Source organism: Scyliorhinus canicula, chromosome 1 (genome assembly GCF_902713615.1).
Source record: "Scyliorhinus canicula chromosome 1, sScyCan1.1, whole genome shotgun sequence".
Classification (NCBI taxonomy): Eukaryota; Metazoa; Chordata; class Chondrichthyes; order Carcharhiniformes; family Scyliorhinidae; genus Scyliorhinus; species Scyliorhinus canicula.
This window is the reverse complement of record NC_052146.1, coordinates 5,974,403-5,996,355: the sequence shown is the minus strand read 5'-3', so window position 1 is coordinate 5,996,355 and position 21,953 is coordinate 5,974,403. Positions and strand designations below refer to the sequence as shown.

Sequence of the window (21,953 nt, the reverse complement as noted above, 5' to 3'; positions counted from 1 at the left end):
GGCAGATTCACACAGCGAGTGGTTAGGATCTGGAATGCACTGTCTGTGAGTGTGGTGGAGGCTGATTCACTCAGCGAGTGGTTAGGATCTGGAATGTACTGTCTGTGAGTGTGGTGGAGACAGATTCACACAGTGAGTGGTTAGGATCTGGAATGTACTGTCTGTGAGTGTGATGGAGACAGATTCACACAGCGAGTGGTTAGGATCTGGAATGCACTGTCTGTGAGTGTGGTGGAGGCTGATTCACTCAGCGAGTGGTTAGGATCTGGAATGTACTGTCTGTGAGTGTGGTGGAGACAGATTCACACAGTGAGTGGTTAGGATCTGGAATGTACTGTCTGTGAGTGTGGTGGAGGCCGATTCACACAGCGAGTGGTTAGGATCTGGAATGCACTGTCTGTGAGTGTGGTGGAGGCAGATTCACACAGCGAGTGGTTAGGATCTGGAATGCACGGTCTGTGAGTGTGGTGGAGGCTGATTCACTCAGCGAGTGGTTAGGATCTGGAATGTACTGTCTGTGAGTGTGGTGGAGACAGATTCACACAGTGAGTGGTTAGGATCTGGAATGTACTGTCTGTGAGTGTGATGGAGACAGATTCACACAGCGAGTGGTTAGGATCTGGAATGCACTGTCTGTGAGTGTGGTGGAGACGGATTCACACAGCGAGTGGTTAGGATCTGGAATGTACTGTCTGTGAGTGTGGTGGAGACAGATTCACACAGCGAGTGGTTAGGATCTGGAATGTACTGTCTGCGAGTGTGGTGGAGACATATTCACACAGCGAGTGGTTAGGATCTGGAAAGTACTGTCTGTGAGTGCGGTGGAGGCAGATTCACACAGCGAGTTGTTAGGATCTGGAAAGTACTGTCTGTGAGTGCGGTGGAGGCAGGTTCAATTGAGACTATCAGAGAATTGGATCATTATCTGAAGAAAGTAATTTGCACTGCTTCCGGGAAAGGTTCGGGAGCTGGTACTTAGCGAATTGCTTGTGCAGCGAGCTAGCAGACACGATGGGCTGAATGGCCTTTCGCCGTCACACTTATATAATTCTGCTTGCCTTGGGGTGCGGGACACCTTGGAGAAAGCCCGCCGATGATTAAAACCATGAGGAATGCAATAGGAAACCACTTCAACTATTCGTCTCCGAGGCTCTGCCCAAGAATCAGATGATTGGATTTGAATCTGCCCAGGATGCACTGCAGCAACTTTTCTTCCAAACGCGTGATCTCTACCATCTACAAGGGCAGCAGACACATGGGAACACCACCACCTGGAGGTTCCCCCCCAAGCCACTCACCACCCTGACTTGGAAATATATCGCCGCTCGTTCACTGGAGCCGGGTCAGAATCCTGGAACTCGCTAACAGCACTGTGGGTGTGCCTACATCACACGGACTGCAGACGTTCAAGATGGCAGCTCACCACCACATTCTCAACGGCAACTAGGGATGGACAATAAATGCTGGACGAGCCAGAGACACCCACAACGGCTGAGCAAATATAAAGAAAATATAAATTCCACTTGGTGCTTTTCTCGTTTGCAGAGGTCGATTGGATTTTGGTTATTGTCACGTGTACCGAGGTACAGTGAAAAGTATTTTTCTGCGAGCAGCTCAACAGATCATTAAGTACATGAGAAGAAAAGGGAATAAAATAAAATACATAATAGGGCAACACAAGGTATCTGAAAAAAATGAAATGAAAATCGCTTATTGTCACGAGTAGACTTCAATGAAGTTACTGTGAAAAGCCCCTAGTCGCCACATTCCGCCACCTGTCCGGGGAGGCTGGTACATAAGCATTGGCATCGGATGAAGCATACAGGGTGTAGCGTTAATGAGATCAGTCCATTCTGGACTCTGGTAACAGCGGGGAAGAAGCTGTTTTTGAGTCTGTTCGTGCGTGTTCTCAGACTTCTGTATCTCCTGCCCGATGGAAGAAGTTGGAAGAGTGAGTAAGCCGGGTGGGAGGGATCCTTGATTATGCTGCCCGCTTTCCCCCGGCAGCGGGAGGTGTAGATGGGAGTCAATGGATGGGAGGCAGGTTTGTGTGATGGACTGGGCGGTGTTCACGACTCTCTGAAGTTCCTTGCGATCCTGGGCCGAGCAGTTGCCATACCAGGCTGTGATGCAGCCAGATAGGATGCTTTCGATGGTGCATCTGTAAAAGTTGGTGAGGGTTAATGTGGACATGCCAAATTTCCTTAGTTTCCTGAGGAAGTATAGGTGCTGTTGTGCTTTCTTGGTGGTAGCGTCGACGTGGGTGGATAAGGACAGATTGTTGGAGATGTGCACCCCTTGGAATTTGAAACTGCTAACCATCTCCACCTCGGCCCCGTTGATGCTGACAGGGATGTGTACAGTACTTTGCTTTCTGAAGTCAATGACCAGCTCTTTAGTTTTGCTGGCATTGAGGGAGAGATTGTTGTCGCTGCATCACTCCACTAGGTTCTCTATCTCCCTCCTGTATTCTGACTCGTCGTTATTCGAGATCCGGCCCACTGTGGTCGTATTGTCAGCAAACCTATGGATGGAGTTGGAACCAAATTTTGCCACGCAGTCATGTGTGTCCAGGGAGTAGAGTAGGGGGCTAAGTACGCAGCCTTGCAGGGCCCTGGTATTGAGGACTATTGTGGAGGAGGTGTTGTTGTTCATTCTTACTTATTGTGGTCTGTTGGGTCAGAAAATCAAGGATTCAGTTGCAGAGTGGGGAGCCAAATCCTAGGTTTTGGAGCTTTGATATGAACTTGGCTGGGATTATGGTTTTGAAGACAGAGCTGTAGTCAATAAATAGGAGTCTGATGAAGGAGTCCTTGTTGTTGAGATGCTCTCGGGATGATTATAGGGCCAGGGAAATGGCGTCTGATGTGGACCGGTTGCGACGGTATGCGAATTGCAGTGGATCAAGGCATTCTGGGAGTATGGAGGTGATGCGATTCATGATCAACCTCTCGAAGCACTTCATTACGACTGAAGTCAGGGCCACCGGACGATAGCATTGAGGCACGTTGCCTGGTTCTTCTTTGGCATCGGTATGATGGTGGTCTTCTTGAAGCAGGTGGGGACCTCGGAGTGGAGTAGGGACAGGTTAAAGATGTCTGCGAACATCTCTGTCAGCTGGTCCGCGCAGGCTCTGAGTGTACGACCTGGGATCCCGTCCAGGCCTGTCGCCTTCCGAGGGTTCACTTTCAGGAAGGCCGATCTGACTTTGGAAGCTGTGATGGTGGGTATGGGTGAGTTATGGGCTGCTGGGGCACTCGATAGCGGATTGTTGGTTACCTGCTCGAACCGAGGATAGAATGCATTAAGTTCATTGGGGAGAGGTGGGCTGCTGCCGGAGATACTGCTCGGCTTCGCTTTGTAGCCCGTTGTGTTGTTTAGTCCTTGCCACAACCGCTGAGAGTCTGTCTTGACTAGCTTGGGTTCATATTCTCTCTGGTTTAGGGGCTGGTTTAGCTCACTGAGCTAAATCGCTGGCTTTTAAAGCAGACCAAGCTGGCCAGCAGCACGGTTCGATTCCCGTACCAGCCTCCCCGGACAGGCGCCGGAATGTGGCAACTAGGGGCTTTTCACAGTAACTTCATTGAAGCCTACTCGTGACAATAAGCGATTTTCATTTCATTTCATTTCATTTCTTGGCATCTCGGATGGCTTTGCGGAGGTTGTACCTGGATTTTTTGTTTAGGTCAGGGTCGTCTGACTTGAACGCCTCAGATCTGACCTTCAGTAGGGAGTCAATCTCGCGATTGAGCCATGGTTTCCGGTTGGGGGACGCACGTACAGCTTTCTTTGGCACGCACTGAAGGTGCACTGAAAATGATTGTGAGGGGGCTGAATTCTCCGCCGCCGGGATTCTCCATTTTGCCGGCAGCCCGGGGGTTTCCCGGCGGCGTGGGGCTGCCCCACAATGGACAACCCCATTGAACAGCCGGCATAACGGAGAATCCCCACGGCGTTCCGTGGAAATCTGGAGCGGCGGGACGGAGAAACCCGCCCTAGCGTCACAAATGCTCAGGCACAGAATTCACTGTTCCCTTCACACGGGCCCATCATATACACACTGCACGCTGTGTCGCCTTGGAGAAAGGCTACAGAATGTTGAGCAGCTCACAGCTCAGAAACACTGGCTTCAGAACAGACGGCCTTTATTAAAAGCAAAAGCCACTCAACTGAGTGAGAAGCAGGAGCCGGTTTTCTGCAGGAGTTGTCACTCAATAACGCTGCCGGACAATTGAGTCGTATCTCTTGTCCACGGACAGTGTGTTCCAGTAACTGATGGCAGTGCTTAACTGAGGGATTGAGATGCATATGGATTTTGTGACAATCCCTCAACAGAAATGCAGAGATCAAAGCCAGCCTATCTTAATCTTCAAACTCAAAGAATAGCGAGGCAACTGGGGAAGAGCTTGGGTCGGGGTGGGAGCTGAGGGGGGTGGGGGAAACTAATTGGAAAACTCTTTCAGAGCCAGCACAGGCATGATGGGTCGAGTGGCCTCGTGTGCTGATTATTACTCATTGATGCTTGGCCAGACATGGTGAAGCCATATTGTTATACACTAGCTGGGCGACTCAATTTTAAGGTGAACAAAATGCAAACTGACTAAAGGCAAAACATGTTTGACGAATTTGCTACAGTTCTTCGAAGGTGCAACAAGCAAAGTGGATAATGGAGATCCTGTAGATGTAGTATATCTGGACTTCTGGAAGGAGTTTGATAAGGTGCCGCACAGGTTAATTCAGAAGGTGAGATCACATGGGATTAGGAGTAACTTATTTTTTAAAGATAAATTTAGAGTACCCAATTCATTTTTTTTCCAATTAAGGGGCAATTTAGTGTTTCCAATCCACCTACCCTGCACATCTTTTGGGTTGTGGTGGCGAAACCCACGCAAACAGAGGGGAGGGGTAACTTATTTGCTTGGATAGAAGACTGGCTGATGGACAGAAGACAGAGAGTTGGGATAAATGGGTCTTTTTCTGGACAGCGCAATGTACCTAGTGGGGTGCCACAGTGTTCGGTCCTTGGGCCCCAGCTATTTACACTCTATTAATGACTTGGATACAGGGATAGAAGGTTCTACAGCCAAATTTGCAGACAATACAATAGGTGGGACAGTAAGTTGCAACGAGGAAATAGGAACCTTACAAATGGATAGAGATAGGTTAGGAGAGTGGGCCATAATGTGGCAGATGGAGTTCAACGCGGATAAGTGTGAGGTGTCATGTGAGAGTACCTTTAAGAAATGGATATTTAAGCAATGTACCTTTAAGAAATGGAGCAGCTCATATTACTGAAGTGATGTCAGAGGGTGGGGGGAGCTGAGTTGAGCTTACTTCTGCTTTTAGTTTCAGTTTGAGAGAGCAGCTGAAAAGTGCCTGGCTGGTTTGCTGAGAGCTGCATGAAGAAAAAGAGCTTGGGTGTGTCTGTGTTTGCAGTGAGCTGGATCTGCTGTGATCTCTGCCATGAAAGACTGTCTCTGAATCATTTGGGTGATTTAAACTCATAATAGTAATGTCTTTAACCTGATGTGTTTCTGTTTAAAGGTGTTAAGTCTTTTGGAGGTTTGAAGAAACATTTTGAGGGATTATTTAGTGTTGTATTATTTTCGGGGTTATCTTTGAAGTAAGGGGTGTTTAGTGATCCAATGTTTATTTAAAAAGGTTGAGTTGAATTCATGGAATAAACATTGTTTTGTGTTAAAAACCCACGTGTCCATAATTGTAATACCACACCTGGAGACCAAGCCGTGTGTTTCAAAAGCAACAATATATTAAAGGGAGAGGTTGGTTGGACTCCATGATACATTTTGGGGTTCTGAAAACACCGCTCCCATAACAGTGGTCATTCGATTTGGTCGGAAAAATGGAAAGGCAACTTATGTAAATGTAAATAATCTTTATTGTCACAAGTAGGCTTACGTTGCCACTGCAATGAAGTGACTGTGAAAAGCCCCTAGTCGCCACATTCAGCGCCTGTTTGGGTACACAGAAGGAGAATTCAGAATTCTTAGCTGACACGGGAATTGAACCCACGCTGCTGGCCTTGCTCTGCATCACAGACCAGCTGTCTCACCCATTGAGCTAAACCAGCTATTATTATCTAACTGGGAAGAGACTTCAGGGTACTCTGATCCAGAGGGATCTGGAGGGGGGTCCCTGTTCATGAGTCACAGAAAACTAGCATTCAGATAATAAAGAAAGCAAATAATGTTGGCATTTATAGCTAAAAAAAATAGAGTATGAGGTCAGGAAGTGTTGTTGCAACTATACAAGGCATTGGTAAGACTACACCTGGAGTATTCTGCACAGTTCACCTTATTTGAGGAAAGATGTAGTGGCATTGGAGGCAGTTCAGAGGAGATTCACCAGAATGATTGCAGAGGTGAAGAGTTTGTCGTAAGAAGAGAGATTGAACAGTTTAGGCCTATACTCTAGAGTTTAGGAGAATGAGGGGAGATCTAATTGAGGTGTACAAGGTGATAAAAGGTGTGGATAAAGTAGGCATGGAGTGGATGTTTCCTCTTGTGTGGCATTCTAGAACGAGGGGTCATAGTCTCAGGATAGAAGGTCACAGATTGAAAACAGAGTTTTAAACAGAAACTGTTTCTTCCAAAGGTTCGTGAACCTGTGGAATTCGCTACCCCAGAGAGCGGGGGATGCTGGGACAGTGAGTAAATTTAAGGAGGAGTTAGACAGGTTTATAGTTGGTAATGGGTTGAAGGGTTATGGAGAACGGGCAGGACGGTGGAGTTGAGGCCAGGATGAGATCAGCCATGATTAAATGGCGGAGCAGACTCGAATGGCCGAATTCTGCCGCCATATCTCATGAACTTATGCATTCTGGTTATGCATCCCAAACCAACACTGTCCAAAATAACAAACAAACATACAAGTCCGGAGTAGGAATAGGCCACTCGGCCCTTCGAGTCTGCTACACCATTGAATCAGATCAAGGCTGATCTGGCTGCGAGCTCCGATGACCTTTCACATCTCCTACAAGAGGAAACAGCCCCTCCACCCTGCCAACACACCTCAAGACCTTGTATGTTTCAATCAAGTCTCCTCTTACACTTCTCAACTTCAGCAGATACAAGTCTAGCCTGTCCAACCTTCCCTCATAAGACAGAGCAGAGAGTGCATTATCGAAAAGGCCAAGGCAGGCTTGGCACTCCGAGTTCCACTTGAGCCATCCCAAACCGCAAATGTTTCCGAATGCTGGACGAGGATTCCTCCGTGAGTAACAGGATTAAACTCAATAAACGTCAGCTAACCTTGTTTGACAGTTGACGATGGGCACAGTTTGCCCGCCTTGATCTGATTCTTGCTCATGTGCAAGGCTGATGACAGGAGGTCTGTAACCTTCATGTAGAGAACCAGCTGTTCGGCGTAGCTGCAATAATAAAAAAACACAGGGATATTGTAGCCAGAATAAGGTAGTGCACGCACACGCGTGTGCATTTGAGAATGAGCGGGTTTGAGAGCGCAGCCGAGGTTTTGCACTCCCTTTGGGCGGGTTCGAGCATAAATTATCACGGGAAAGCCAAAGTCGCGTTTCATGATGATGTTGTTGGATACATTCACGAGGGAGCTGGACGTGGCCCTTGCGGCTAAAGGGATCAAGGGGTATGGAGAGAAAGCGGGAGTGGGACTGAATTTGCACGGTCAGCCATGATTATGTTGAATGATGGTGCAGGCTCGATGGGCTGAATGGTCTACTCCTGCACCTATATTCTATGTTTCTATGTAAGGAAGCAGGTTCCCCCCCACCCCAAACCCCCACCCCCCACCCCCCCCCCCCCCCTCCCCCCCACACCCCCTCAGTTATTTGGGTTCTATATAAGAGAGAGGCATAAAGCGCACACTCAGTAAGCTTCGCTCACGGTGAAATTAGAGGCAGCCTGAGTGAGGGAACCCGAGTGAGGATTGAAACGTGGTCATTTGGAGCAGTGTGGTAATTTGGAACAGTGGTTTGCACTGTTGCTTCACAGCTCCAGGGTCCCAGGTTCGATTCCCAGCTCGGGTCACTGTCTGTGCGGAGTCTGCACGTTCTCCCCGTGTCTGCGTGGGTTTCCTCCGGGTGCTCCGGTTTCCTCCCACAAGTCCCGAAAGACGTGCTGTTAGGAAATTTGGACATTCTGAATTCTCCCTCTGTGTACCCGAACAGGAGCCGGAGTGTGGCGACGAGGGGATTTTCACAGTAACTTCATTCCAGTGTTAATGTAAGCCTACTTGTGACAATAAAGATTACTTTTCTTTATTTTAATTAAAGAGGTAAGTGGTGAATTTAATTTTCCTGTTTTTTCAGTTTAAAGTTTCGTGGTCTAGTGAGGCGTGGCTGGCTGAAGGCAGATCCGTGAATAAACATGTCCCTCCGAACGTCCTCACCTCCACTCCTTGCTCAGCAGACTGATCTGATCAACCACCACACTCTCCTGCAGTTGGCACGCTGAGGTCACTGAGCTGCACGTCATCTCAAAAGGGTTTCCTTTGGCCGAGGCAATCTCCATCACGCAGTGGACAAAGACCAGGGTGAAACGAAGGTTCTTCAGGATCTCTGTGTGCTCCTGCTGTGAAAGACACAGGCATTGGTGTGAATTAACAGAACTAACGGACGACAAAACCCTCACCAGAGACACATTTTCCCTGCAGTCAACAGCGCACCAATCATTGACAAATTAAAAAAAAACATTTTTGGCAGTTCACAAATGTGCAAATTGCAAAAGACATTCAATACTCAAAAGGATTAAACTGTGCCACTGCACTTCATTGCTATCAATTGTACCCAGTCACTTGATGGTACAGAACTTGAATATTATTATTTTAAAAATAAATTTAGAGTACCCAATTCATTTTTGCCAATTAAGGGGCAATTTAGCGTGGCCAATCCACCTACCCTGCACATCTTTCGGGTTGTGGGGGTGAAACCCACGCAGACACGGGGAGAACGTGCAAACTCCACACGGACAGTGACCCAGAGCCGGGATTCGAACCCGGAACCTCGGCGCCGTGAGGCAACAGGGCTAACCCACTGCGCCACCGTGCTGCCCGGAACTTGAATATTATTGAAAAAATGTTTTCAGGACAAAAACAAGAATACCAAATTTCAAATAATCACAACAATTTATACTGCTGGTGAAATGAAATGAAAATCGCTTATTGTCACGAGTAGGCTTCACTGAAGTTACTGTGAAAAGCCCCTAGTCGCCACATTCCGGCGCCTGTCCGGGGAGGCTGGTACGGGAATCGAACCGTGCTGCTGGCCTGCTTGGTCTGCTTTAAAAGCCAGCGATTTAGCCAAGTGAGCTAAACCAGCTGGTTTGTTGCTGGTAGTTAACTTTTTTTTTTAAATCGTTCACGTGATGTGGCCGTCGCTGGCTGGGCCAGCATTCATTTCCCATCCCTGAGGGTATTTAAGAGTCAACCACATTGCTGTGGGTCTGGAGTCACATGTAGGCCAGACCGGGTAAGGACGGCAGATTTCCTTCCCTAATTAGTGAGCCAGGTGGGTTTTTACGACAATCGATTCATGGTCACCATTATACTTCTAAAGTTTTTTGATTGAATTCAAATTCCATTATTTGCCTTGGTGGGATTTGAGTCCGGGACCCCAGAGCTTGACTCTGGGTCTCTGGATTACTAGTCCAGCGATAATGCCACTACGCCACTGCCTCCCTGGCACAGCCACCCCACCATCCTTAACCCAATATCAGCTTCAGGTATAAACCTTGGCACAGTGGCTCGCACCCTCTCTTGCCTGATCCATACATTTGTAGGTTCAAGTCCCACTCTCGAGACGTGGGGGTGGACTCTACGGTCCACCAGCCGCATGGTTCTCGGCACCACCGATCGCTTGCGGTGGGATTCTCCAATGCCGTCGCTTGTCAATGGGATATCCCATTGAAGCCCCCCCCCATGCCGCCAGGAAACGGGGCAGGCTGCACTGCCGACAGCAACAGGGAATCCCAAAGTCCGGAGAATTCCAACCGTGAGCACTTAATTCAGGGTGACACTCGCAGTGCAGTACTGAAGGAATGCTGCACTGTCAGAGGTGCCATCTTTCAGAAAAGGCCTTCAACTGAACCCATGTCTTTTTTAAAATATAAATTTTGAGTACCCAATTCTTTTTTTTTTCCCAATTAAGGAGCAATTTAGTGTGGCGAATGCACCTACCCTGCATGTCTGCCCTCTCAGGTGGATGTCAAAGATCCCAGACCACTATTCCAAAGACGATCAGGGGAGTTCTGCACGGTGTCTTGGGCCACTGTTTTGTCCCTCACCCAAAATAAATGAGATGGTCATTCAAGGGCGGCAGAGTGGCACAGTGGTTAGCACTGCTGCCTCACAGCGCCAGCGACCCGGGTTCAATTCCAGCCTTGGGTGACTGTCTGTGCGGAGTCTGCACGTTCTCCCCGTATCTGCGTGGGCTTCCTCCGGGTGCTCCGGTTTCCTCCCACAATCCAAAGATGTGCAGGTTAGGTGGATTGGCCATGATAAATTGCCCTTAGTGTCCAAACGAAGAAGGTTACTGGGTTATGGGGATAGGGTGGGGGTGTGGGCTCAAGTAGGGTGCTCTTTCCAAGGGCTGACGCAGACTCGATGGGCCGAATGGCCTCCTTCGGCACTGTAAATTTGTATAATTCGATGAATTAATTGCTTTTCGTGGGAGCTGTGTGCAGTTTAGTTGCCAAACACTCCTATTGGAGAGGATGTCAGGGATAGACGCTGACTTCATAGCAATATTAATATTTCAGAGAAATAGCTCTTCACCTTGGACACTTCTTACCAAAGTGTAGCGACCTCTCTAATTTCTAATGTGTAGCAGCAGCTGACTGAGGAATTTGTCGTGCGCCTGTCCCTGCCATGACAGATGACTCTGCCTCCCATTCACTGCCTCCCATCCACTATACCATGTGCTTTGGGAGGTTGTGATGGTTGCTATAAAAATGCAAGTCTTTCCTTTTTTCAGTGCGTCCACTGTAAGGAAAGTGTTTGAATGGGCTGCAGGATGGACCCTGGAACCTGGCTGCAGGATGGAGAAGGGAGAAACACAGACTCATCAAAACAGTTCACATCTATCGAGCTGCCTGTGCATATCGGAGTGTCCCTGTGGCGATGCGGCTGGGGCCTGTGTTCCTCAGTTGTGAGCTGCCTGGCGCCTCTATGATTGACGCTGACACTGTGGCCCTGACGCATACACAGGGGGTTCGAAATCAGCTCCTCCAACCGGCAGCTATTCCCGCCGAGACAGCCTTACACCGCAGCACCAGTAGACATTCCAACCAGGTTCAGGGGCTGTGTCAGCAAACGCTTCGTCAGCCTTGCCAAGCTGAGTCTCCAGGGTCACGCCAACACTACCCACCCCCTCTGCAGCGGGCGGCTGCCAGATAACAAACTAAGGCGGAAAAAGAGCCCGCGCCTCGATAAAAATGGAAAGCCCCAGCAATCAGCAGGTCACAGTTCCCCGCGGGTCTCCTAAACCTTTCCTTTGGCGTGAATGGGAGGCAGAGTCATCTGTCATGGCAGGGACAGGCGCACGACAAATTCCTCAGTCAGCTGCTGCTACACATCAGAAATTAGAGAGGTCGCTACACTTTGGTAAGAAGTGTCCAAGGTGAAGAGCTATTTCTCTGAAATATTAATATTGCTATGAAGTCAGCGTCTATCCCTGACATCCTCTCCAATAGGTGAAAGCCAGGCAGTGCCTTTGGCAGGATGTGAGCAATAAGCTGCAATCATACATACTGCTGGATAAAAGAGATATGTTGTCGAAGTTTTTCACCCTACACTCATCAGTGCAGTTTCAAGAATATCAAATGTTAAAGGGAGCAACAATTTATACTGAAACGAAAGCTATCTCATGTTGTCCGACCCTGGCCCTGCTGCAGTGTCCCAGTGAAGCCCAGTGCAAACTGGAGGAACAACATCTCATCTTCCGACGAGGCACGTTACAGCCTTCCGGACTTAACATCGAGTTCAACAGCTTCCTCCACCGTCACCCCATTTTTATCTCTGTCAATTTATTTTCATTTCTTCCATCGATCCGTTTCTCCCTCACCATTGTCCCTCCCCATCCTCCTCCCAAACTTCACTTGTCCCTGTTCCCTTTGACACACTGCTCACTTTTGTTTGGGCACAAACACATTCTAATCTCTTTATCAGCCACCATCAGCTTCCTCCTTTGCCTTAATCTCCATTTACATTCCCTTTTTGTCTTTCTATCCATGAAATCTTTGTCAATTTCCACCTATTGCTGGCCCTTATCCACCAGTCCATGCCCCCCCCCCCACCCCCGACCCCCACAACAGTATAAATCTGACCCCATTTCCAGTTCTCTACAACTCTGACAAAGAGTCATCCAGACTCGAAACGTTAGCCCCCTTCTCTCTCTCCGCCGATGCCGTCTGACCTGCTGACAAAGAACAAAGAAAATCTCCGCACAGGAACAGGCCCTTCGGCCCTCCAAGCCTGCACCAACCTTGCTGCCCATCTAAAACCCCCAACTCTTCCGGGGAAAAGTACCGTCCGGTATCTTCTGTTTTCTGTTTCCGATTCCAGCATCTGCAGTAATTTGCTTTTGTCAACAATTTATACTGTATGAGAAAAGGTGCTGATCAGTTAGCAAGTCAACTCTGATTGGCTGAGGAGTTGCCATGGAGAACGCACCAGGGAACTATTCCCCCCCCCCCGCCGGTGATTTGTTTAATTCAAAAAAGGCTCAATGCCTGGACATGTTCCTTTTCCCTGCAGAGGACAGGTCCCGGCGCGTGAAGAGATGCAACTTTGAGCAAGAATAAGTCAGCTGCATTGCGAGCCTTCTTTTAAAAACCTGTTTATTCTTTCTTGGGAAAATGGGCCTCATTGGTAAGGCCGGCATTTACTCCACATCCATCAGCGGACGCTGGGATTCTCCCAAATGGAGCCCAAGTGTTTGCGCCGTCGTGAACGCCGTCGCGTATCACGACGGCACGAACCAGGCCCGGGTACGACCTAATATGTCCCCCACAGGGAGCCAGCACGATGCTGGAGTGGTTCACGCCACTCTAGCCTCCTTTCCCGGTGCCAAATGGGCGCCGCGCCATCCCGCGCATGCACAGTTGGGCCGCGCCAACCTGCGCGGGGGACTTCTTTAGCGCGCCGGCCCCGACTCAACATGGCGTCGGTGCTCAGGGGCCGGCCGCGCGCTCGGCCCATCCGGGCCGGAGAATTGGCGGCCCTGCCAATTCCAGCGGCCCGCGGCCGGTGCCGCGCCGGCGCAAATGCCGGCGATTCTCCGCACCTCGGAGAATCGCGTGCCGGTGTCAGGGCGTCGTGGCGCGGTTGCGGCAATTCTCCGGCCTGGCGCGGGGCTCGGAGAATCGCCCCCAACGAGTCAACCACAGGGGTGAGGGGACTGGAGTCACCTTTGGCCCAGACCGAGTATGGACAGCAGGCAACCTTCCCCAAAAAGATAGAACTGAACCAGTTGGGGTTTTTAAGACAATCCACGGTCACTTTTGCTGAAAGCAAATTTTATTTCCAAATCTCTTTACACACAGAATTCAAATTCTCAAATGGCCATGACGGTACTTGAACTGATGTTCTGGGGGTTACCAGTCTGTTGCGCCAACTTTAAAGATGCTGGAGCCAGAGACGGCACAGCAAGCTCCCACAAACAACACTGAGATAAGCGACTGGATCGTTTGTTTCAGATCTTGGCCGGGGTCTTGTTGACCAGAACACATTAGCCACCGGGTTACTCCAGGTGGGACACAGGTTGATTCCGTGGATTTGCACCAATTTGCGGCTTAGATTCCTACCTCCGCTATTTGCTGTAGACAGGAGCTGGGAATGGGTGGGGGCCGCTGATCACCCCTCTCCCCTGGCGACACGTGCTCCCCCACTCACTGAGGTGGGAACCATCAATGGTGCCAACAAGAGATGACGCAAAGGGGGCGAAGCGACGGTTTTCTGCTCGAGGTGAAAGGTCTCACAGCCACCCCTTTCAAGATGAGCAGGGGTCACACCCCCGGTGCCCCAGCCGACATTACCAAAAATCAGGGGTTCTCTGGGATTTTTAAGAATTGCTGTAAGTGGGATCTTGCTGTGCATTTCCTACAATTACCCTTTAAGCTATAGCGCACAATGGGTTGTGAAAGGTGCTATAGAAACACCAAGTTAATTCAGACGTTTCCTTCCTGTTTCACTTCAAATCGAAAGATTCTTTAATTGCGGTACAACAACAACGTACGTACGGTGTACGTTCCTCGGCCGCAGAAAAATACTTTTCACTGTACTTCGGTACATGTGACAATAAATCAAATCAAATTTGCACCCACACAGCACCTTGAATGTAGGGAACATTGTCAAGGCACTTCACAGGAGTGTGAGGGAACAGAATTTGACATTGGAGGAGATCATTGGTCAGGTGACCAAACATTTGGTCAAGGAGCGTCTTAAGAGAGAGAGAGAGAGAGAGTTAACAAGGGGAGAGGTTCGGGGGGGGGGGGAAAGAATCCTGGAGCTCAGAGTGATGGGCATCGAGAGCGAGCACAAAGCCGGAAGTGGACGAGCTCCGAGATCTCGGAAGGTTGTCGGGCTGGAGGGGTTTACAGAGTGAGGGCCGAGCGAGGCCATGGGCGGGTTTGACAAAACAAGGAACGTTGGTTATTAAAATCGAGCTCCTGTCAGACCACAAGCAACTGTGGGTCAGTGAGTCCGGGAGGCGAATGTGGGGGGGGGGGGGGGGCAACACTAATCAACCGGCAGAAAATACACTGGAATAAAAATTAGGCAACATAACATCCGTGCTTCGCTTTGAAGATTGAAGTTTGTTTGAGTATTCTACTTGTTGACCTGCATCATCGTTTTAACTACAACCTAAAAATCTTTTACTCACCTCCATTAGCGTTTCTTCTGGTAGATCCGGTGCTTCGAAGGTGACCATTGCCTCTATGTTTGCTGCGATGCTCTCCGGGTACATGTACCTGAGGCTCGAAGGGCCTTCATACAGCGCGGGAGAAGATTCTGCACTGGGACCGGCTGGCGAACACTGGAATACACGGCCGCTGCTGGAGCCCACTGAACTCACCGAACTGGAGGAGCCAACTGCAAAAAGACAGGAGAAAGCACAGCGACACAATTGGGGCGTTTGAATCCAACGGCTCAGATTAACATCGGATCCCAGAGACTGCTGGAATGTCCCAGGTAAAGAAACCTCTCTTCTTTGTGGAATTTACAGTGCGGAAGGAGGCCATTTGGCCCATAGAGTCTGCACTAGCCCATGGAAAGAGCACTCTACTTAAGTTCACACCCCTGTAACCGCCCCTAACCTTTTTTTGGACATGAAGGGCAATTTATCACGGCCGATCCACCTAACCTGCACATCTTTGGACTTGTGGGAGGAAACCGGAGCGCCCGGAGGAAACCCACACTGACACGGGGAGAACGTGCAGATTCCGCACAGACAGTGACCCAAGCCGGGAATCGAACTAGGACTCTGGAGCTGTGAAGCAACAGCGATAACCACTGTGCTACCATGCCGCCCCGCTCTATTGAGTGACCAGTTTCACACTCTTTTACTAAAGATGCAGCAGACTTGCCCGAGGTCCATGCGGCGTAGGTGCACCCACCGTGCTGTTAGGGAGGGAGTTCCAGGATTGTAACCCAGCGACAGCAAAGGAACGGCGATATATTTCCAAGTCAGGATGGCGTGTGGCTGGGAGGGGAACGTGCGAGTGGCGGTGTTCCCACGGCTCTGCTGTCCTTGTCCTTCTAGGTGGCCGTGGGTCTGGAAGGTGCTGCCGAAGGAGCCTTGGCCAATCGCTGTGGGGCATCTTGTAGATGGTACACACGGCTCTCACCATGCGTCACAGTGGGGGCCGGTTTAGCTCAGTTGGCTAGACAGCTGGTTTGTGGTTTCGAGCGAGGCCACTGGCGCAGGTTCAATTCCCGTACCAGCTGAGGTTATTGCCCCTCGTCTGAGGTGTGGTGATCCTCAGGTTAAATAACCACCAGTCAACTCTCCCCCCTCAAAAGGGGAAAGCAGCCGATGGTCATCTGGGACTCTGGTGACTTTACCTTTACGTTGGTGGAGGGAGTAAATACTTATGACGGTGGATGAAGTGCCAAAGCAAGGGAATTGCTTTGTTCTGAATTTAAATTTAGCTAATTTATAACCCACCCCTCTGAGTCCTGTGTGTTAGAGTTAGCAGTTAATTCTGGCCGTGACAGCAAACAGGATATAAATCAAAGCTCCCGGACCTTCACAACGATTTCTGTTGAATTTGCATGTTCATTAATCTGGGGGAGGATTGTGTTAGTCGGTGCCACAGAGGAATGAAACAGAAAGGCAATGTTGCTGACACCTCTTATTCCAAAGGGATTCCAGATAGACCTGGAGTGGAGTTAGGGACAAAAATAATTTAAGTGAAGATCAAACATAGGGATGGAAGACACCAGAATGAAAGAGCGGCTCAAAGGGTTAAATGATGGTGATATAAAGCATTCCACGGGTTTCTGAAGGGTTGATCTCTTTGGACATGTACTTGGCAGGGAAATAATTGCAAGGTCAGGGGGAAAGAGTGAGGGAAAGGGATTAATAAGACACCCCTTTCAAAGAACTGTCAGACATGATGGGCTGAATGGCCTCCTTCTGTACTCTCTGATCTGACCCCCATGGGATTGATAGGAGGCATGGGAGCACAGTGGTTAGCACTGCTGCTTCACAGCGCCAGGGTTCCAGGTTCGATTCCCGGCTTGGGTCACTGTCTGTGCGGAGTCTGCACGTTCTCCCCGTGTCTGCGTGGGTTTCCTCCGGGTGCTCCGGTTTCCACCCACAGGTCTTGACAGGCGTGCAGGTTAGGTGGATTGGCTATGATAAATTAACCTGGAGGTTAGGTGGGGTTATGGGGATAGGGTAGGAGAGTGGGCCTGGGTAGGGTGCTCTTTCAGAGGGACGGTGCAGACTCGATGGGCCAAATGGCCTCCTTCTGCACTGTCGGGACCTAACCAGTAGCCTTCGGGGAAGAAACCAGCCCAACAGCTGATAGAGGTGGAAAAGATGTTGACAGGATTGGAGGAGGCGGACAAGGAAAAGCTGTTCACGAGATCAGAGACAATGAATGATTTCAAAAGGAAACTGGATGTGCAGCTGAGCGAGAGAGGTGCCGGGTTACGGGGCTGGAGGAGGGGATGGGACTGATCAGCTGTTCTCCAGGGAACCAGTATAAACTGAGTGGGCCGAACGATCTCCCTCGGTGCTGCGATGGCTGTGAATACCTGATCTGGACATACACGTGGCTCAAGTCCCTTACTGTTGTCACGGTAACTTGTGATTGTCAAAAGGTGTTGCCTGACCAGTGTTGTCCATATCCTGGCCAAATGAAATGAAGTCTCGGGTTTTCTTTGAGCATCTTAATGGGCTGACATTCAATGTTTAACTGGGAGGAGGCTGATTGGCAGGAAGTCTGCCACGTTCTGCACCGCCTCCAACAGGAAATCACATCAGCACCTCTGGAGGTTGCAACACATGTCTTCAGCTTGCTGTTCATTTTGTCATGTGAGAGTACCTTTAAGAAATGGATGTTTAATCAATGTACCTTTGAGAAATTGAGCAGCTCATATTACTGAAGGGATGTCAGAGGGTGGGGGGAACTGAGCTCACTTCAGCTTTTAGTTTCAGTTTGAGAGAGAGCAGCTGAAAAGTGCCTGGCTGGTTTGCTGTGAGCTGTTTTGAAAGGAGAAAGCCAGTTTTGAGAAAAGAGCTTGGGGTGTGTCTGTGTTTGCAGTGAGCTGGATCTGCTGTAATCTCTGCCAGGAAAGACTATCTCTGAATCATTTGGGTGATTTAAACTCATAATAGTAATGTCTTTAACCTGATGTGTTTCTGTTTAAAGGTGTTAAGTCTTTTGGAGGTTTGAAGGAACAACTGAAGGATTATTTAGTGTTGTATTATTTTTGGGGTTATCTTTGAAGTAAGGGGTGTTGAGTGATCCAATATTTATTTAAAAGGTTAAGTTGAATTCATGGAATAAACATTGTTTTGTATTTCAAAACCCACGTGTCCATAATTGTAATACCACACCTGGAGACCAAGCCGTGTGCTTCAAAAGCAACAATCCATTAAAGGGGGGGGGGGGGGCGGGTTGGTTGAACTCCATGGTACATTTTGGGGTTCTGAAAATACCTCTCCCATAACCATTCTGACACATGGGTTAGTTCACCAACCTCCAGGATTGCCCAGGCATCTCCAGGTAATGAAGGTTATCACCGGGACACCGTTACCGGGGAAGAAAATCCCATCTGCATTTTTCCTTTTGAACGTTTTACGAGTTATAAAAATATTGGAGATAGAAAGTAATGGTTGACAGCCAAGAATCATCCTATCAGATTAAAGGAGAGCCTGTGCACTTTTAGATTGACTGTGGGTGAATGGATTTAGATTTTGTTTGTTTAATTTAGAATTTACAGAAGAAGTCCATTCGGCCTATCGAGTCTATACTGGCCCCTGAAGTGCACCCTACTTAAACCCACACCTAATAATATAATAATAAAAAGCTTATTGTCACAAGTAGGCTTCAAATGAAGTTACTGTGAAAAGCCCCTAGTCGCCACTTTCCGGCGCCTGTTCGGGGAGGCTGGTACGGGAATTGAACCCGCGCTGCTGGCCTTATTCTGCATTACAAGCCAGCTGTTTAGCCCACTGTGCTAAACCAGTCCCTCTAATCCTCCACCCTGTCCCCGTGTTTCCAGTAACCCCCAACTAACCTTTAGACATCACGAGGCAATTTAATGCGGCCAATCCACCTAACCTGCAAATCTTTGGACTGTGGGAGGAAACCGGAGCACCCGGAGGAAACCCACGCACACACGGGGAGAACGTGCAGACTCCGCACAGACAGTGACCCAAGCCGGGAGTCGAACCTGGGACCTTGGCGCTGTGAAGCGACAGTGCTACCCACTGTGCTACCGTGCTGCCCCAATGTTGGGCAGTTAGAGGTGAGAAGACAGACAATGCGACGAACAATCCCAGCACCGCTCCCACTGAGTGACCCCAGAATGATGACCCATTCATCGCTCGCAAAAGACGGTTACTTGACTGATCAAGTAAACCAGTGGTGACTGTACCTGAAAACATTCTCGTTCTGCCCGAGTGGGGAGGGGTGTCGCTGGGGGGAGACCCCACTGTAAAGACCACCGGCGCCGGACTGCTGGAGTACGCCACACCCACTCCTGAAGATGCATATCCTCCGTGAGCACCTGGAGCCAGGAGAGAGAGGGAGAAAACAGGCAATCAGCTCGTCGGGATAAGTCAGAGATTTTCCACAACACGGAGGAGGAAAATATAATCCGAGTGACTCCCAGAAACAGGCACAGTGATCCCAAAGGAGGCAAAATCATCTTATTTATCCTTTCATTGAATATGGGCCTCTCTGGCTACACCAATACTTATTGCCCATCCTAAATTGCCCCTCGTGATGTTGGTGGTGTCGCCTTCTTGAACTGCTGCCGTCCATATAGTGTAGGTACACTCAGAGTGCTGTTAGGAAGGGAGCAAGCCTGTATATAGGAACAGCTGGAGGCCATTCAGCCTGTGCAATCCCTCCTGGTATTTAACTGAATCAGCAATAAAACTTGTATTTAGGCCATGCCCTCTAATAGAATAATAGTAGCTTATTGTCACGAGTAGGCTTCAATGAAGTTACTGTGAAAAGCCCCTAGTCGCCACATTCCGGCGCCTGTTCGGGGAGGCCGGTACAGGAATTGAACCTGCGCTGCTGGCATTGTTCTGCATTACAAGCCAGCTGTTTAGCCCACTGAGCTAAACCAGCCCTTCCGTTTTGCAGCTGGGAGGCAGTGGGCGTAGCGGTATTGTCACCGGACTAATAATCAGTGAGACCCAAGGCAATGCTCACCAGGGCAGATGGAGGAACTTAAATTCAATGAAAAATCTGAAATTAATAAAAAAAAGTCTAATGCTGACCATGAAATCATTGTCGATTGTCGCAAAAAACCATCTGGTTCACTAATGTCCTTTGGGGAAGGAAATCTGCCTTTGGGTCCTGGGCACTGGTTGAATTCGGCGAACGTATATTTCAATGAGCCGTTTTGTTGATTTGGATCACGGCCAGGTGAGGGCGAGATCCAGATCGCGATGTCTCACAAAGCTCCATTGAAACTCGCGAGACGTCTCAAGCGTCGCGAATCTCCTCTCATGAGATTCAACAGCTTCGTCCCGACAACAAGTTGGCGGAATGAGGCCAACTTCTCAATATCTGTGTGTGTCAATCTCCCGACCGTCCTCTGTAACCCTACTTTGACACACCAGACGTTGAAATAAACGAGACATACGTGACACTGGAGGAAGAGAAACAAAATTGATGGACGGGGACAGACAGAGAAAACTGCAAGAGTCGTTTAGGAACAGGGGAAAAAGAGAGAGGGGAACGAGGAGAGGGGGACTAACCGGGCCAGATAGGAACAGAGAGAAAAACAAGAAAAACCAATCAATTCCAACCGATAAAGTGAAAAATGGGAAAAAGAGTCTTACACTAGGAGAAAAGCAAACTGCAATGGATAAGATGGACATTGATTATGGGAAATAGTGGCACAGATATGGAGATAAAGACAATCAGACAGGAAATGAAAATCACTTATTGTCACAAGTAGGCTTTAATGAAGTTACTGTGAAAAACCCCTAGTCCACACTCCGACGCCTGTTCGGGGAGGCTGGTACGGGAATTGAACCGTGCTGCTGGCCTCCCTTGGTCTGCTTTCAAAGCCAGCGATTTAGCCCTGTGCTAAACAGTCTCTTCCCTGAGGCTGCCACATGGTGGCAGATGCAGAGGAACTTGTAAGGTGATGGACACTGATAGGGAGAGAGCGAAACTGAAGTGATAACGGATAGCCCAGACATGGGAGGGGGGGGGGGGGGCAGGAGAGACAGAGGGACAGAGAGGAGAGGAGAGAGAGAGAGACAGTGAGAGAGAGAGGCCGCGTCTTTCTTCTATGTGTTCCGGTTACTCTGGGCCGGTGCTTCCTTCCTCCCGTCTCACCCAGACTGAGAGAGGATGCAAAGCCCATGGAGTGAGATCGTGGGGACCAGGCAGGCTCACCTGTCACATTAAAGGGAAGCAAACGTGGCTTGGGTCTCCAAAGTCGGCCAGTTGGCCGAAGTGGGTCCCAGGGGAAAAAAGTTTGGAAAACGCGGCCCTACCCCAATATGGAAGTAACATCGCAGACCCTAAATTATAAAGGACGTCCCTGAACAGCCTCCTTTGTCCGGCCCTCCTTCCTCACCTGTTACATCCATTGGCTTCTCAGCGTTTAGACTGTCGTTGCTGCCAGCTTCTGACATGGGTCCTCCAAACGCCGCCTTCAGCAGTAGATCAGACAGTTTGCCGGCGCTGAGCGATCTGCAGGTTGAGCAGGTAATCCATCAACAAATGGAGCATAAAAACACAAATCTCACAGGCTTAGAGAATTCCTTCTTCGCCTTCACACGGCTTCATTAACGTCACAGGCGGTAATGTGTCATGAGAATGAATTTCATTATTCACTGCTTCAAAAACATTTGTAATTTAAGATGTTATTTGTTTTAGTGCGCATTTAACCCTTTGTCTGAAGCCAGCAAACTTGCAAGTAGGCCAAATATTACGTCTCTACTTATATCATAGAACAATATGGCACAGAAGGATTCCATGATACCAATCTAGTCTGAACTGGATCTTTCAGACAAAGTATTTATCTAATTCTCTTTTAAAAGTTGCTACCGAATTCCCCTCTACCATTTAGACCATAAGATATAGGAACAGAATTAGGCCATTCAGCCCATCGAGTCTGCTCCGCCATTCAATCATGGTCGATATGTTTCTCAACCCCATTCTCCTGCCTTCACCCCATAACCTCTGATCTCCTTATTAATCAGGAACCTATTTATCTCTGTCTTAGTGAATTCAGTGAATTGGCCTCCACAG

The 21,953-nt window shown here is 49.1% G+C and overlaps 1 protein-coding gene across 4 annotated transcripts in view; it reads right to left on the bottom strand.

Moving 5' to 3' along the window:
- ulk1b (unc-51 like autophagy activating kinase 1) overlaps window positions 1–21,953 on the bottom strand; it is a 130,656-nt gene that overhangs the window by 14,488 nt on the left and 94,215 nt on the right. For 3 of the 4 annotated variants that reach the window (XR_005461459.1, XM_038803577.1, XM_038803666.1), the window contains exons 21-25: window positions 21,277–21,392; window positions 19,105–19,236; window positions 14,876–15,084; window positions 8,386–8,567; window positions 7,272–7,390 (exon numbers count right to left, since the gene is read on the bottom strand). Coding sequence is in view for 3 of the 4 variants with exons in the window: in XM_038803577.1 (XP_038659505.1) it covers window positions 7,272–7,390; window positions 8,386–8,567; window positions 14,876–15,084; window positions 19,105–19,236; window positions 21,277–21,392 (758 nt within the window). In the remaining variant the exon portion in view is untranslated. The remainder of the gene's footprint in view (window positions 1–7,271; window positions 7,391–8,385; window positions 8,568–14,875; window positions 15,085–19,104; window positions 19,237–21,276; window positions 21,393–21,953) is intronic. The other variant, XM_038803741.1, reaches the window with a different exon arrangement.